Source organism: Leucoraja erinacea, unplaced genomic scaffold, assembly GCF_028641065.1.
Source record: "Leucoraja erinacea ecotype New England unplaced genomic scaffold, Leri_hhj_1 Leri_346S, whole genome shotgun sequence".
NCBI classification, from domain to species: Eukaryota; Metazoa; Chordata; class Chondrichthyes; order Rajiformes; family Rajidae; genus Leucoraja; species Leucoraja erinaceus.
Genome location: NW_026576247.1, coordinates 70,098 through 83,953, shown reverse-complemented (window position 1 = coordinate 83,953; position 13,856 = coordinate 70,098). Strand labels below are relative to the sequence as shown.

General features: G+C 49.5%; 1 protein-coding gene across 1 annotated transcript in view; it reads right to left on the bottom strand.

The window, feature by feature from the left end:
• Positions 1-1,066: 1,066 nt before the first annotated feature.
• Positions 1,067-13,856, bottom strand: part of LOC129693557 (chromodomain-helicase-DNA-binding protein 3-like) — a gene marked incomplete at its 5' end in the record, with an annotated part of 82,766 nt that continues 69,976 nt past the window's right edge. Inside the window, 2 exon segments of the mRNA XM_055630354.1 lie at positions 1,067-2,721; positions 13,677-13,803. Coding sequence (XP_055486329.1) covers positions 2,618-2,721; positions 13,677-13,803 — 231 coding nt within the window.

Sequence of the window (13,856 nt, the reverse complement as noted above, 5' to 3'; positions counted from 1 at the left end):
ATTAATTGATACAGCACAGTAAGAGGCCCTTTGGCCCACTCCGACTATCTGTTCTATGTTATCCCACTTTCTCATCCACTCCCTACACACTAGGGGGTGATTTACAGAGGGCCAATTAACGTACAAACCCGCACGTCTTTGGGATGTGGGAAGAAACCCGCGCGGTAACAGGGAGTACAAGCAAACTCCACACAGACAGCACCCGTGGTCAGGATCGAACCCGGGTGAGGCAGCAACTTCAGATGGGGAAAATGCACAGCTTCCTGCCCGGAGTCGGGGAATCGAGAACCAGAGGACACAAAGTGCCCTCCATAATGTTTGCGACAAAGACTCATCATTTATTTATTTGTCTCTGTACTCCACAGTTTGAGATTTGTAATAGAACAAAAAAATCACCTGGTTAAAGTGCACATTGTCAGATTTTATTAAAGGGCATTTTTATACATTTTGGATTCACCATGTAGAAATGACAGCTGTGTTTATACAGTCCTCTCATTTCAGGGCACCATACTGTTTGGGACACAGTGATGTCATGTAAATGAAAGTCGCCATGTTTAGTATAAACTCTGCTGTCATTTCTACACGGTGAAACCAAAATGTATAAAAATACCTTTTATTAAAACCTGACAATGTGCACTTTAAACACGTGATGTTTTTCTACTACGAATCTCAAATTGCGGAGTACAGAGGCAAATAAATAAATGACGGGTCTTTGTCCCAAACATTATGGAGGGCACTGTGTATAGTTCACAGAGCTTATTTGGAGGTTGTCATGTTGAATAGCCCGATGGCTGTAGGGAAGAACCAGTTAGTTCTGTGCATTTTAGTTTTTAGACATTTGCATACACATTAAGTCTATTTGGTCAGCATGGAAAGGAGTGGAACCTACGATACAATAGAACTTTATTTATCCCAAGAGGAGAATTTATGTGATGTGCCCTAACATATGTGAACTGCCCTAACACTGGGTGGAGTGTGAACCTTGCCGGCTCAGTGCGGGTGTGATTGCACGCTCAGTGGAGGTTGGGAGAGCTCGGATCCGACGGGCGATTCAGTTCAGGAACAATGCACAGCAGACGCAAGCTCAAACGGGTAACAAAAAAAAACTTTAATGAAAAAAAAAACATTCTTCAAAATATTCTTTTAAAACAAAGGATATTAAGTAATAGATGTCGGCTGAAACAGAATATTACGCAGACATAATTTAAAGAACACATTTTTTTTTTTCCTTTTGGAAGCGGTTTTATGCCCGCGGCGGCGGTGAACGGGTTAATGCCGTTCCCGGGATGGGAGATGGATGCAAGGAAGCGGCGATATCCCGGGGTTGCAGGAGTCACGGACAACGCAGGTGGCACTGAACTGTCACGGCCCCAGCCTTTCCCACTGTCAGAATGGGGCCACACAACTCAGGAGGCCACTGGACGGTGGTGCAGGGAGGGGGGGGAGAAAGAGGAGGCAGTGTTTAGTCAACTTCTCTCTGGCCAACCCCCCCCCCCCCTCCCCTCTCCCCCGCCGTTTTCCCATCGACTGCGCTGACTTCCACCAAACGGGAATCCCATTTCAGGTTTCTGCCACTTGGACATTTAAAATGGACATTAGACCACAGGTGAGATGCATTGCCCAGATTTATAAAGGAACAGAATGATAGATAACGTTTAGTATTTCCACCCCCTCCTCCTCCCTAACCTCCCACCCACCCTCAGCTCTCTCCCATCCTGCAACGTAACTTACACAACGTGCCACGCTGGTGGGCTGGATGTCTGCTGGAGCAGCTAAGTTGCTCGAACATGGCCACACAATGGTGAAATGAGCAAATCAAGGCCAGGCAGGCACAAGGATAGATTGGACCATACGTGTTAAGCTGGAGTTATTCTGAGCCACAGCGTCTGTACACTAGGGTGAAACGGGGCTAGGATATAAATAGTTGTCGCCGTGCAAGGTTTGAGAAGGTGAATGTAATTTAAAGCAGTACTTGACCCTGCTGTCATCTATCTGACCCCTATCCCAACCCCACAAGCCCCATCTCGAGTCCACAGTAGAGAAAGAGAAGCTAAAGGAGGGTCCCATCGCACCCTTCACCCCCTGTGATGTGGCCACCTACACACCCGCTAGGGTTACGGGGAGAGTACAGAGTCCTTACTCTCTCCCTGCCCATGGATAAACAGGCCATATACAGTTGCCAGCAAAGGAGGGGGTTGAGAACTAACACAGCCCCCCCAACAAGCTGCTGCTGCTGGTGTGAGCTGGGCTAACGATGCAAGGTACAGGGGCTTGCTCCTGTCTGCCCAGTTCAGCACCAGCCTGGATTTGGCCTCTCGGCTGGGAGAGATGGAATCAGTCGGGGATGGAAAGGAATCCAGCCTTCCTGCAACCGCTGAGCTAGAGATGATGAGTGCCACTGGCTTACGGTCCAACTCTACTGGCTCTGGGCATTGGGGCAGCTGGAAGCAGGGGGGGCTGGAGGGGGGGGTCCCCAAGATGCCACGTACCCACCTTTGCCCTCCTTCTCACTCACACACCCGGGGCAAAAACACACAAAGGATGTCTTTTAGCCTTGTGTTTTGTCGCTCAAAATTAAAATATAAACACAAACTGATACAGAGGGCAGCAGGGAAGGTCAATCATCTATACATATTATTTCCCCTTTCTTCTTGTCCTTGTCCACGTTCACTCCTTCCTTCAAGCTCTCCTTTTTCTCTATAGCAGAAGGACCATTGGATGCTGCAAATAAGAGGTGAAGGCAGAGAGGGGGAGAGAGAGAGAGAGAGAGGGAGAGTCATTCACAATGTACAGTATATGCCGCTGACGTTATCTATAGCTGGGGTAATGAGCAGCTTCAGAAACTAAAGTGCCTGTCCCACTTACGTGTCCTTGGCACGCAAATTACTCGTGGACGCGTTGTGCAGCGACGGTCCCGCGAAGGTTGGGCGCGACTTCATGCGTACGCACAGCCGTCTGGAGCACGTGACGTCATTTGAAGATGGACACAAAGCTGGAGTAACTCAGCGGGACCGGCAGCATCTCTGGAGAGAAGCAATGGGTGACATTTCATGTCGAGACTCTTCTGCAGTCTTGTCCCGTAACGTCACCCATTGCTTCTCTCCAGAGATGCTGCCGGTCCCGCTGAGTTACTCCTGCATTTTGTGTCTATCTTCAATTTTCTTGGCCCCGCTCTGGGAGTAGAAGTGGGGGCGGATCTGGACCGCAACGGCCGTGAGCCCCAGGCCGAGTTCGGTGATTGTTTGCCTGCTTCTGCTGCTGTTGGAGGTGAGACGTTGCGTCACGCCATGGTCTTGGGCCTGTCCCACTTTGGCCGTCAGTTCCACGACAGGCCGTTGGGGTGCAAAGATTTCGATGTCGCGCACAACTACATACCCCTCCGTGCTTCTAAGTGGGACTGGCCCCGTGCGGCCATACGATGCCCGTGCTCCTCAACGCGATCACGAGGTTGCGTAATTTGCATGCCAAGGACACATAAGTGGGACAGGCCCTTAAATCTCAACCCATGCAGTCTCTTCCACATCCTTACTTGACCTTTAGCTCGGCCTGGGCTCAAGAGGCAGTGCAAGGCGTGTGGCCCTGGTACACTCTCGGCCATCTGAATCGCTCAATGTTCTGAGCCAGCGCTTCAGGATGGATACCATGTGCTTGAGGGAGGGATGGAGGTGAGTGTGGCTGCAACAGAATAACGCTGGCCATTGGGTTTACCCAAGACAGACACAAACGCTGGAGAAACTCAGCGGGACGGGCAGCATCTCTGGAGAGAAGGAATGGGCGACATTTCGGGTCGAGACCCTTTGTTCGGACCTGAAACGTCACCCATTCCTCCTCTCCAGAGATGCTGCCAAGACAGCAAGAAACTGCAGCAAATTACGGACGCAGCCCAGACCAAACAAACACACAAACCAACCACCCTTCTCTTGACTTCATTTATACCTCACGCTGCCTCAGTAAGGCCACGACCAGTCTCACCCTGGCCTCCCCTCTCCCATCGGGCAAGAGGTACAGAAGTTTGAAAACGCACACCTCCAGATTCAGGGACAGTTTCTTCCCGGCTGTTATCAGGCAACTGAACCATCCTACCACAACTAGAGAGCGGTCCTGAACTACTATCTACCTCATTGGTGGACTATCCTTGAACAAACGTTACTGGTTTTCTTGCTCTAAACATTATTCCCGGTGCATGGGACAATAAACTAAACTTAAATCAAGACATATCTCCTGAATCTCCACTTGGTTTCGCAGCCTGTCAACAGTCTCAACGACACCCTGATCCCTCAACTGACTCTCAGATCCCCCGCCTCTCGGTCTGAACAAGGGCCTTGACCCAAAACATCACCTACTGCTTTCCTCCACAGATGCTGAGTTACTCCAGCTTTGTGTGTCTATTGTCAAACCACAACATTGCCATCAGTTCTCTACACCGTCCCACCCACCTGGAGTACAGTACACTAAACAGTAGCGGGTAAGACCTGGGGCTGTCCTGCTCCAGAAGGATCAGGAGAATCCAGGCCAGGCTTTCCGAGACGCCTATTAAAATAAACTCTGCCCATTTAATGACCAGCCGAGGGACACGCATGCACACACACACACACACACAGAGACACACACAGACAGACAGACTCAGCTATAACTGGATCATTGACCAAGCACTAAACCACTTGGTAAATAGTCCAGTGGCGATCTTTATGCTTCTCACTATCACGTCCCGTGAGTAAACTCACCTATTCCCATCCTCCCCATGTATTTAGCTTATTATAAATGTGAACAAGCACCACTCCAGCAGACTTACCCCATTCTCTGGGTTCATCCCATCAAAACTCTTTATTATCTAGGTCAAAGCCCTCCTTCAGACTCAGACTTGAAGTAATCGCCTCCGTCTCCAGAGAAATGTTCTCCAGATACGGAGAGACAAGGAACTGCAGATAATCTGCTGGTTTACCAGGAAAAGACACAGGGCGCTGGAGTAACTCAGCGGGTCAGGCATCATCCTTGAAGTGTGAAGAAGGGAAGTCACCTCTCCATGTTCTCCAGAGATGCTGCCTGTCCTGCTGAGTTACTCCAGGACTTAGTGTCTTTTTTCTTTTGCAAGCCAGCATCTGCATTTCCTTGTGTCCACCCTTCATAGTTTTCTAGGGGTTTTCAATAAAAGCATCTCTCTGCACACACTTTTTTTACTTGCGTCTCTGATCCAGTTACCCACAAGCTGAGTAGAAGTGCAGTGTCAAGCCTTGCCCTTGACGTTACCCAGCGTTACACATCTGAGCCACATCTGGAACCCGCGCATGGTTAATGAATGAACATCTCAGCCAGACACTCCAAACCTGGGCCACCCATCAGGTGAGTCAGGCTCGTGCTCAACCCTGCACTCCACGATCAAAGATGAAACAAGTGATTGTGGGCAAATGGGCGGAAGTGAAGATCTTTCACCACCAAGACTCTGGACAGGAATGGGCTGTCATCTGACACTTGCTTCTCAACCTCACTAACGGGCAGCTGAAAACCAACTGTGGAGGGAAGTGGGGTGGGCCAGTGGGAGTTTGGCCACCACATCTGAGGAAGGACCTGCTGGCACTGGAGAGGGTCCAGAGGTTTACAGGAATGATCCCAGGAATGAGTGGGTTAACATACGATGAGCGTTTGATGGCACTGGGCCTTTACTCGCTGGAGTTTAGAAGGATGGGGGGAGAACCTCATTGAAACTTACTGAATAGTGAAAGGCATGGATAGAGTGGATGTGGAGAGGATGTTTCCACTAGCGGGAGAGTCTAGAACTAGAGGTCATAGCCTCAGAATTAAAGAACTTTCCTTTTGGAAGGAGATGAGGAGGAATTTCTTTAGTCTGAGGGTAGTGAATCTGAGGAATTCATTGCCACAGGCGGCTGTGGAGGCCAAGTCAGTGGATAATTTGAAGGCAGAGATAGATTGTTGATTAGTGTAGTATCAGGGTAGAAGGCAGGAGAATGGGGTTAGGAGGGAGAGATAGATCAGCCATGATTGAATGGCAGAGTAGACTTGATGGGCCAAATGGCCTAATACTGCTCCTATCACTTATGACATAACATATTGCTTTAATAAACTCAAAGCCGTGGTCAACATGAAGATGGACATAAAATGGACGAATAACTCATCTCTGGAGAAAAAGAATAGGTTGGAAACCTGGACATGAAGGCTGGGCCTCCCGGCTTGTTAGTTTGATTCCTTTGTGCTACGTGGCTCATCAGTTGTATACAATGACTAAGTTGCTGAATATTCTGAGGAGGACAATATGGATAAGGTTTATACCAAAGAACGACACTAAATGCTGGCGTACCTCAGCAGGGCAGGCAGCATCTCCAGAGAAAATGGATAGGTGACAATGTGGGTCGGAATCCTTCTTCAGTGATTGTGGAAGGTGGGGGGGGAAACGGGGAATGAATAAAATAGGACAAATTAGAGCTGGCACACAGATGACCGTAGGCCTGATAGAGTAGAGTAGCGCAGCAGTTAGAGCTACTGCCTCACAGTGCCACAGACCCAGGTTCAATCCTGACCTCAGGTGCTGTTTGTGTGTGAAGTTTGTACCTTCTCCCTTGGGTTTCCTCAAGAATCCTCCCACATCCCACAGATGTGCGGATTGGTAGGGAGTGGATGAGAATGCGAGATGTTTAGTTTACTGATACATCGAGAAAACAGGCCCTTCAGCCCACGCCGACCAATGATCATCGATACACTAGTTCTATCCTACACACTAGGGACAGTTTGTAGAAGCCAATTAACCTACAAACCGGCACATCTTTGGCATGTGGGAGGAAACCACGTGGTCACAGGGAGAACATGCAAACTCCACGCAGACAGCACGCGTGGTCAGGATTGAACCCGGGTGTTTGGTGCTCTACATCGGCGCCACTGTGGAACGAGTGTGAAAGGGTGATTGATAGACGGCATGGTGGACTGAAGGGCCTGTTTCCAGGCTGCAATCACATTTTGAGAAGCCCCGGACAACTTGTCAATGAAATGGGCAAAGCTAAAACTGTTAGGTTAGTCAGAATGCCTGTGGAGACATCGTAGCAAAGGACATCTTTTCATTTGCTCAACCTGGGGATTCAGAAACAGTACCTTTGCTGCCGTTCTAGTTGCGACTCCGAGGCGGGGGCAAGATTGGAAGAGGGGGGAGGATGTGGGCAAGATGGAATTTGGTCCTGCACTACCAACTGTATCAAGCAGTTGTGTGGTTGGGACGGAGATGAGCAGAGGTCTTGGTGGCGAGAGGCTCCCCGTCACATTTAAATGGTAAATGCGATGAGAAACAGCGTGTAAAAGTGGGCGAGTGAGGGCTGCACCTGGGATTGCCAGCGGGTTACCGGGAAGCTTGCTGTTACTGAAAAAGATGGGCCTCTGGGTGAGAGGTTGCGGAAAAGGCTGCCCCAGGCTTGGGTGGGTTCCAGAAGCGGCCCGCTGAGTGCTCACTGGCAGGGGAGACTGTACAAGGCCTTGGACAGATGCAAGGGGGGGGGGGGTGGGGGGGGGGGGGGGGGGGGGGGGGGGGGGGGGGTGGGGGGGTAGTAAAGTAAATGACCAGGAGACAGATGCAAATAAAAGGAACAGATCAAAAAGAGAAGGAAGGGGGGAGGGATAGTATCAGGGAGGACAGTGCGGGGTGGTCGGGGAAACGGGGGGTGGTCAGGGAGAGGGAATGGTGGGGGGGGGGGGGGGGGGGTTGGGGAGAGGGGAGGAAATGGCCGGGAAGGGGGGTGGTCGGAGAGAACGTTGGGGGGGAAGGGGATGTTTGGGAGGGGTGAGAGGCAGGGGACAAGGGGTGATGATTCAGGAGACAGGGAGGGGAGGAAGTTTGGGGGAAAAAAGGAAAAGAGGCAACAGAAAGATGGAAAGGAATGGAGGAGAAAGGAAAAAGACAACCCTTTTGTTAGTGCAATAACCAAGCTGATGGGAACAGCTGTCTCCAACACATCCACTTAACACACAGGACATTCCAAGAGTTTACTCCACATCAACTCATTTTCCTTCATTTTGTTCCAACCCCCTCCTAAACCCAAATCCATCCCGACATGGGTTCCAACATTCAACTTGGAGCGTGCCACCCACAGTTGATCACAAGTCCTGGCCTGGAACGATGGCACTGGAAGGGGGTGAGGACACATTGAAGGAACACTTGCCCAGTAACACAGTGCCTCAAACGAGGGAAGGGATATCACCCCAGGGGGCCACAGAGTGGCAAGGGTGCCGCGAATAATTATGGTTTTTGGGAACTCCACCAAATGTAACGCCAACGCATCTATGTATAGCCATGGAGAATGTGAGGAATTTTGCACAGTTCTAGTTTTGTGCTGAACCAAGTTTAATTTTAGTTTAGTTTACAAATACAGTACGGAAACAGGCCCTTTGGCTCACCGAGTCCACACTGACCAGAGATCCCCTTTACACTACTATCACTATCACTCACACACTAGGGACAATTTACAATTTTTACCAAAGCCAATTAACCTACAAACCTGTACGTCTTTGGAACGTGGGTGGAAATCGGAACACCCGGAGAAAACCTATGGGTCAGGGGGAGAATGTACAAATTCTGTACAGACAGCGCCCGTAGTCGGGTCTATGGCGCTGTAAGGCAGCAACTCTACCGCTGTGCCTGAGTTTTGATGAGAAACATTTTTAAGTGCGACTGTGTTGAGGTCAGTGGATAGATTGGTGACTTTGCATGGTCAGCACTTGTTCGGAGTGGACTGGAGATTTTTCTGAGCTGGGAGAGCTCAATCTTTAATCAACTGCTAGAAAATACATCAGTCTAGTTTTGATTTAAGAGCGTGAGGTGATGCATTTTGAGGAGTCAAATGCCAGCAGGACAGAGTGGATGGCCGCCACAAGCAACTGAAGCTGCTGGAGTGACGCAGCGGGCCAGGTAGCATCTCTGGAGAACAGTTTGTGTCGGGACCCTTCTTCAGACTCAGTACATGACACATTGAGAGGCAGTGAGGCACAGACACCTCTGCGTGGAAGTACATGCATGACTGGGTTCTACAACGTGCTGGTCAGACCGCATCTGAAGTATTGCGAGTAATTTTGGGCCCCCTATCTGAGGAATGATGTGCCGGCACTGGAGAGGCCCCAGAGGAGGATTACCAGAATGATCCCAGGAATGACTGGGTTAACTAACATATGATGCATGTTTGACGGTACTCGCTGGAGTTTGGAAGGATGAGGGGGAACCACATTGAAACTTAGCAAATAATGGAAGGCATAGATAAGGCATGGATGTGGAGAGGATGTTTCCACTAGTGGGAGAGTCTAGGACCAGAGGCCACATTGAATGGCGGAGTAGACTTGATGGGCCGATTGCCTAATTCTGCTCTTAACACTTATGAACTTATATACATAGCTCGCTGTTAGTGACAGAAGTAATTTGCCTTGCTTTGCTTCACAAACCAAGTTGTTGAGTATAAGAGTTGGGATGTTATGCAGCTGGTTACAGTGTTCACAATCTGGCTGCAACAGTACAGGAAGGATCCAGAGGCAGCGCAGGAGAGCAGTAATTATAGGGAGAGAACAGAGAGGCTGGGTTTGTTCTCACCGGAATGTAAGAGGCTGAGAAGGGTTGATAAACTAGAAGGGGCGCAGATAGTTGTTTTATTTTATTAAATTTTATTTAATTGTGAAGCCAGAGGAAGGAATGTCCAGTTCAGCTTATTGTCACGTGTGCCGAGGTACAGTGAAAAGCTTTTGTTGTGCTCGCTAACCAGTCAGCAAAAAGACAATACATGATTACAATCGAGCCAAAATGTAGGTGGAAGGAGAGGGGGTGGGAAGAAATGGGTGCAAATCCAGGTGGGGCCCAGGGAAGAGGGGGGGGGGGGGGGGGGGGAAATGAGAGGGGAGAAGGAGGTTGGGGTGGGGACAATGCAGGGTGGGGGGGGGGGGGGTTCTTAGTACCCAAATTTGGAGAATACAATCTTCAACCAAAGCAGAATACAAGGTGTTGTTCCCCCAATATGCATCACTCTGGCAATGGAGGAGGCCCAGGACTGAAAGGCCAGTGTGGGAATGGGAATGGAAAGGGCAATTATAATAGTTAGCAACCGGAAGATCCAGTAGGCCTTCCTTGACGGACCGAGAGCAAGTGTTTGGTGCGACCATTATATGAGCAGAAACCCCGTCATGGGACTGAGGGCTAGTCATCCACCGCACCGCAACCCAGGGGGGGGTTTGGAAGTACCCACATGGAAGGATGGGGGACACAAACTAAACCTTTCCCCAAGACTAAAATCTGCTCTTGCAATAAATTAGTAGGAAGGTCACGGAACCAGGTTCTGGAAAGGGCACAGATTTGCGTCTCCAAAAAGTTGGAGACACAAAATGCCGGAGTAATTCACCTGGGACGGGACAGGCAGCATCTCTGGGCGGAAGGAGTGGGTGACGTTTCATTAGAGGAGAGATGGCCAGTGCACGCCTGGAACAGGGATTGTTGGAAGGTTAAGAGTTTGGGGACGGGGCCAATGGACCTGTGTTCACTTAATGTTCAATTTAAGATCAAATGTGATGGATGGGATAGGAGTATAGGAATATAGCACATAGCAAGACATCAAAATAGGACTTTAATTGTCATTGTCAGTGTGCAAGACAACATGCTCTTTGGTCAGAATGAGCACGATGATTCAACGGATCTGACTGTACCTAATCCACATTTCTCCTTTCTAATGGAATATTCAGTGTGCTGATGGACTTGTACAGCAAGACCAACAGTGTAATCAGATGATAGCTCTTTGGTCAACGATGTGTGTGCCTTCGGGTTTCGTCCCGAAAGCCTACGATGTTCGTCCAAATCCTTCCCGGTTTCGTGACGTTGTATTTCCTTCCCTAATCCCGAAACGTTGCCATTTCTCCTTTCTAATGGAAATATTGAACGTGGCTATTTCTTCCGGGTTTGTCCTGAAGTTGACTATTTCCTTCCGGGTTTCGTCCCGAAAACCTAACAGTTTGTAATCATTTCCTTCCGGGTTGTCCCGAAAAATTGCTTCCGGGGAGAAACTCTATTTCCTTCCGGGTTTGTGAAACGCAGCCTATTTCCTCCGGGAGCGAAGGAAATAGGCGAAACGTTTTGGTTTCCCGAAACGTTGCCTTCCCGGGCCTATTTCCTTCCGGGTTTCGTCCCGAAACGTTGCCTATTTCCTTCCGGGTTTCGTCCCGAAACGTTGCCTATTTCCTTCTGGGTTTCGTCCTGAAACGTTGCCTATTTCCTTCGCTCCATAGATGCTGCCGCACCCGCTGAGTTTCTCCAGCAATTTTGTCGACCTTCGATTTTTCCAGCATCTGCAGTTCCTTCTTGAACAGTGTGATCAGACGGTGTTACTCTCAACACACTGATGTTTAAAACCACCCTTCCCTGCACAGTCCAAATGATAGCAATTAATTAGGTTGAGGTAGACCGAATATGGAGAGCCATTTTGTCCGGTGTATTAAAGGCAAGTGTTTGGAGACTGGGCTGTCACTTTATAAATATCATGCACAAGTTAATATCTGTAGAGTATATATTGTACATGCCAGCCAGCTTCCAGTAATAAGAGTGGGTGGTGTGGACACTGTTTCTGCATCCTATTCTATTTCTACGAAGCCCATCCGCTTTGCTTAATTTTAGTTTAGTTTAGAGAAACAGCGCGGAAACAGCCCACCGAGTCTGCACTGACCAGCAATCTGCACATTAACACACACAGACACACACCAGGGACAATTTTTACACCAAGCCAATTCACCTACAAAACCCACACGTCTTTACAGCGTGCGAGGAAACCAAAGGTTTCGGAGAAAAACCTACCCATGTCACGGGGAGAACGTACAAACTCCGTACAGACAGCACCCATAGTCAGGATCGAACCGGGTCTCTGGCGGTGAAAGGCAGTAGCTCTACCACTGCACCACAGTGAGGCCAGTAAACAAGGGCACAGGTGTCGGCGCTGTGTGCACGTACCTTTCAGGCAGAAGTGGTGAGTGATCAAGAGCTAGTTTGCACCCTAGCCGAGATTCATCATGTGCTCTCCTATGCTCCGGGTGAAATATCTGCTCAGTGCAGATGAGTAATTTAATCGGGGCATCACTAGATCCTGCCAACTACGTAAATACACAGATTTTAGTTTAGTTTAGAGATCCAGTGCGGATGCAGACTCTTCAGAGTCCACACCGACCAGCGATCCCCCCACACTCACACTACACTACACACACTAGGGACAATTTACATTTACACCAAGCCAATCACGCTACAAACCTGTACATCTTTGGAGTGTGGGAGGTAACTGGAGCTTCCCGGAGAAAACCCACGTATGTTACGGGGAGAACGTACAAACTCCGTACAGTCAGCAGCGCTGTAAGGCAGCGACTCTGCCGCTGCTCCACCGTTCCGCACAATACCAGCATTGGGAGATTCGATGTTGCCTGGCACATACATTATATACTCGATGCAACAAACCACATGCAGGGACTGACACAGCCAATTATTTTATTTCAGTGACACAGTGTTTTGTAAACCACTCGTCAAACCATTATATGAACACCACATGCCAATCCGTGTAGTATCCTTGCGTAGAACTGTCAACATGTTGCTCATTCACTGGCTGATACGATTTAGGTCTAGGGTTTAGTGTAGCATAGTTAAGTTTAGAGATACAGCACGGAAACAGGCCCTTCGGCCCAGTGAATCTGTGCCGACCAGCAATCATCCGTACATTAGCACCATCCTACACACTAGGGACAATTTACAGAAGCCAATTAACCTTCAAATCCGCACGTCTTTGGGAACCGGGGTACCCGGAGAAAATCCACGCGGTCACGGGAGAGAACGTGCAAACTCTGAACAAACAGCGCCCGTGATTTGGATCGAAACCGATCTCTGGCACTGTGAGGCAGCAACTCTACCACTGTGCCGCCCTGTAACACCGCTATGGTCTATAATAGGACATACGCCTCATCCTCATCTGTTCTGATGGACACCGAACAGGAGGAGAGTGCCGTTGATGTTGTGTTCATCCATCGCCCAGACAGGACCACCCCCAGAGAGGAGGGTTCTGCTGCACACAGCAACCCACACCCCGACACCCAATTCCACAAACGTCCAACACTCTTTCCTTCCAGAGAGCCGGTGCCTAGCAAGGAGAGGTTAGTCACATCAGCACCAGGCCAACAATGCATGGCTTCAGCTTCATGCCCTTTGTACCCTGCATGGGAGAGACGCCAGGCCAGCCGTGATGACACCCAGCTTTCAGCTCGTCCACAAAGCGTGGCATTCTCTGGCTTCTTTCTGCCTATGACGGGTGAAACAAGCTCCGCAGTAGCACCCGTCCTCGGAAACTATTTCAGATAAGAGTCTAGACAGACGAGAGCAGAGATGGGGGGCCGAGCCACAAACTGTGGGCATCAGGAGATGTGTTTCGTACCTGTGGTGGCTCCTCCACTCATCTGTGCGGGACCTTTAAGACCCATCCCTCCTTCAGAACCAAAACCAACTCAACTTCCCCAATCTGATAAAAAGCTGGCACTGTTAATCTTCCAAAGCTTCACACGACCGGAGAAGAGGGCAGAGATAGAACTAATTAATGCCCCCTTCCCATATACTCACTGCAGCCCAGCCAGAGAACAGTTAGATAGATAGATAGATAGATAAAAGTTGCAAATGTCACAGTGTCACTGACCTGTTACATAGGAGCCTCCCGGCACCTGACTGTAGTTCATTGGCCCCCCTAATGTGCTCACAGGTGCAGGTGGCCCAAAAGAGCCAGCGAAAGTTTGCGATGTCGTGTACGGACCTGGCGGGAAGGTCTAGGAAACAGAAACAAACTAACTCCAGTTTACAAATGCAGCTTTACATTTCT